Source organism: Salvelinus sp. IW2-2015, linkage group LG4q.2 (assembly GCF_002910315.2).
Source record: "Salvelinus sp. IW2-2015 linkage group LG4q.2, ASM291031v2, whole genome shotgun sequence".
In the NCBI taxonomy this organism is placed as follows: domain Eukaryota; kingdom Metazoa; phylum Chordata; class Actinopteri; order Salmoniformes; family Salmonidae; genus Salvelinus; species Salvelinus sp. IW2-2015.
Window position 1 is genome coordinate 18,394,184 of NC_036843.1, and position 3,771 is coordinate 18,397,954.

The window sequence follows — 3,771 nt, forward strand, 5'->3', positions numbered from 1 at the left end:
ACCACTACCATGTCACAACACAACTGATTGGCTCAAATGCATTAAGAAGGAAAGAAATTCCACAAATTAACTTTTTTTAGTAAGGCACACCTATTAATTGAAATGCATTCCAGGTGACTACCTCATGAAGCTGGTTGAGAGAATGCCAAGAGTGTGCAAAGCTGTCATCAAGGCAAAGGGTGGCTACTTTGAAGAATCTCAAATATAAAATGTATTTTGTTTAACACTTTTTGGGTTACTACATGATTCCATATGTGTTATTTCATAGTTTTGATGTCTTCACTATTATTCTACATTGTCTAAAATAGTAKAAAATAAAGAAAACCCCTTGAATGAGTAGATGTGTCCCAACTTTTGACTGGTACAGTATGTACAGATACAGGAGAGCCTTATTTTTAACATTACACTGAAGTGAATAACATAACACTTCTACCCTTGTATCTGTGACTGTGTCACAACTGCTTGTCCCCTGTACAGGCGACCATGCTGACAGAGAGGTACAAACAGGGGAAGCTACACGCCTACAAGCTCATCTGTAAGATCATGAAGAGGAGGCAGGACGTTTCGCCCAACTCAGACTTCCTCACACACTTCTACAACATCATGCACTGTGGCCTTATGCACGTCGACCAGGTGTGTGTGTTTTCGTGCGCATGTGTGTTTCTGAGAGAGGCTGCAGTTATCACTACCCTCTGTTAAATACTGTTCCCTCTGTGTTCCTCAGGACATAGTGAACACRATCATTAAGCACTGTTCTCCTCGGTTCTTCTCCATCGGGCTGCCTGGAGCCACCATGCTTATCCTGGATTTCATCATCGCAGCCAGCAGAGTCACAGCCTGCTCCTCCCTCAATGTGAGAACAACACTGCTGCAATTCACTATCTCTCTGATTATGATCGTAATGCACTGGAATAGCTGTCTGTTAGGACTGACTGACTTATTGGCTGACTGACTTATTGGCTGACTGATGTTTATTCTCATAAGTGCAGATTCACTTTACATTTTGAGGTGTTTTAATTCTCCCCTCATTTTGAATCAGAAAACTTGCTTCAATATACTGTACACATACTTCTGGATGCACCACACAACACCTCCCCCCAGTACAGTTAAATGATCTGTTTCAACACTGTAGTCCTCTGAGTTTGCCCCCCTGTTTGTCTCTCTGTCAGGCCCCACGGGTGGAGGCTCAGATCCTGCTGGGTTCTCTGGTGTGTTTCCCTAACCTATACGAGGAGCTGCCTGCCCTACACCCCACCAGCGCTGATGTGGTCATGACCAAGTTCAGAGACGTTAAYGTAACTGTCCTCATGTGGGGTGGGCGGTTAACTCTACATTTTCAACCTGCTTTATTATATTGCTYCAACCTGTAGGAACCGCTCCACGTTTGGGTATTGAACATTTATTGATTGCCCCTATTGCTTTTTGATTGTTTTATATTTTTTTAAAGACGTGGTAGTTTGTGTGATTTTATTGAACAGATGGTCAGAGAGAGAGGTATATTGGAAAGATAGGAGGGGGACACAGTGTGTCAAATGGCAGTGGGGTTTGAGGTTATTACCCATATTCACACCGGTATTAATATACTGGAGGTGGCGGCACCAACCACTAGTAACCACGAGACCACTAGTAACCACTAGTAACCACGAGACCACTAGTAACCACTAGTAACCACGAGACCACTAGTAACCACTAGTAAACCACTAGACCACTAGTACCAACTAGTAACCCACTAGACACTAGTGCCATTAGACCACTAGTGACCCTAGTACATAGAGCCATAGTAACCCTAGACCTAGTACCACTAGTAAACACTAGACGCCTAGTAAGACTAGTTAACCTAGACCAACTAGTGCCACTAGTAAGCACTAGACATTAGTACACTGACCATTACTAATCCCCATTAGACATTAGTAGACCACTAGACCATTAGTGACTACTAGTGGGAACACTAGACACTAGTAACCACTAGACCATAGTACCACTAGACCATTACTAACACTAGACCATTGTACCAGCTAGACCATTCACTAAGCCACTAGACATTAGTCACCACTAGACATTAGTGACCATTAGTAACACTAGACACTAGTAACCATAGACTTAGTAACCACTAGCATTACTGAACACTAGACCTTAGTGACTACTAGACATTTATGACACTAGTAACACTAGACACCTAGTAACCATAGCCGACTGTACCACTAGACATTCTAACACTAGACTTGTAACCATAGACCATTAGTGATAACTAGTAACACTAGACATTACTAACCAATAGACATTAGTAACCACTAGACCATTATGACCACTTCGTAACCACTCGCCAACTAGTAACCACTAGACACTAGTACACTAGACATTAGTGACTAACTGTACACTAGACACTAGTAACACTGACACTAGTACATAGACGCATAGTAACACTAGACATTAGTAACCACTAGACATTAGTGACCACTTAGACAACTAGTAACACTAGACGCATTAGTTAACCACTAGACACTAGTAACACTAGAGCCATTAGTAACCACTAGACACTAGTAACCATAGACCATTAGTAACCACTAGACCATTAGTACCACTAGACCACTAGTTAACCACTAACATTAGTAACCACTAGACCATTAGTAACACTAGACCACCTAGTTAACCACTAGACACTCAGTAACATAGACCAATTGTAATCATTTTTCTGTTCACCCCCTAGACCATTAGATCCATAGACATTAGTACCACTAGACATTAGTAACCACTAGACACTAGTAACCACTAGACCAGCTAGTAAGCACTAACCTTAGTAACCTAGACATAGTTAACCATAGAACCATTGTAACATAGACCATTACTAAACCACTAGACACTAGTAACCACTAAGACCATTAGACCACTAGACCATTACTAACCACTAGACATTAGTAAACCATAGACATTAGTGACCATTAAGTAACCACTAGACCATTAGTGAGCGCACTAGTAACACTCGACATTAGTAACACTTAGACGCATTAGTGACACTAGTAACCACTAGACCATAGTCCATAGATCCATTGTAACCATAGACATACTAACCACTAGACCATTAGTAACCCACTTAGACATTAGTGACCATAGTACGCACTAAGACCGAGCGTAGTAAGCGCACTAGTAACCATTAAGAACCACTGATCACTGGTAACGCATAGACACACAAGCCACTATTTGTTTGATGTTGTTCAAACCCACATTAACCCAATTACCTTTTAATTCTTCCCCTGTGGTACTGAGGAGCAGTAGTGCTTGGTTATCTAACTCTCCTAGTGGGCTGCATCCGTATGTCACAGGCGCCCATTTACAGGGCCTTGTTGTATTTGTGCCGCATGTTGTTGTTGATTGCTGGTTAAAGAGCTAAATTTCATGCATGAGAGTGTTTCATATTTGGACAGAGAATTTCACATTATGGCATATGATAGCCTGGGTCTGGCTGTGAAATGACAATACAACTGGTTATTCAGCCAGTAGGGAGTTCTGTTTTGTGTGTGTGCGTGTGAATTTAGCAGCACACCTGTTGTTCACTGGAGAATAAAACAGGGCTGATGGGTGGTTAATCTCTCAATCAGTTAATTATTGATTTGATTGATCATTTATTGATAGACCCTGTCCTTCGTTTCAGGAACACATCATCAAACACATCCTGAGTTCAGCCATAGATGAGCCTTCAGCCCCAGCCAGGTATGAACCAACCAACCACCCCACTAACCAACCAAACCCCCACCAAATAAACCCCACAACAAC

The 3,771-nt window shown here is 41.9% G+C and overlaps 1 protein-coding gene across 1 annotated transcript in view; it reads left to right on the forward strand.

Moving 5' to 3' along the window:
- ralgapa1 (Ral GTPase activating protein catalytic subunit alpha 1) overlaps positions 1-3,771 on the forward strand; it is a 145,974-nt gene that overhangs the window by 65,127 nt on the left and 77,076 nt on the right. The window contains exons 26-29 of the mRNA XM_070443288.1: positions 478-633; positions 725-853; positions 1,170-1,295; positions 3,650-3,708. Coding sequence (XP_070299389.1) covers positions 478-633; positions 725-853; positions 1,170-1,295; positions 3,650-3,708 — 470 coding nt within the window. The remainder of the gene's footprint in view (positions 1-477; positions 634-724; positions 854-1,169; positions 1,296-3,649; positions 3,709-3,771) is intronic.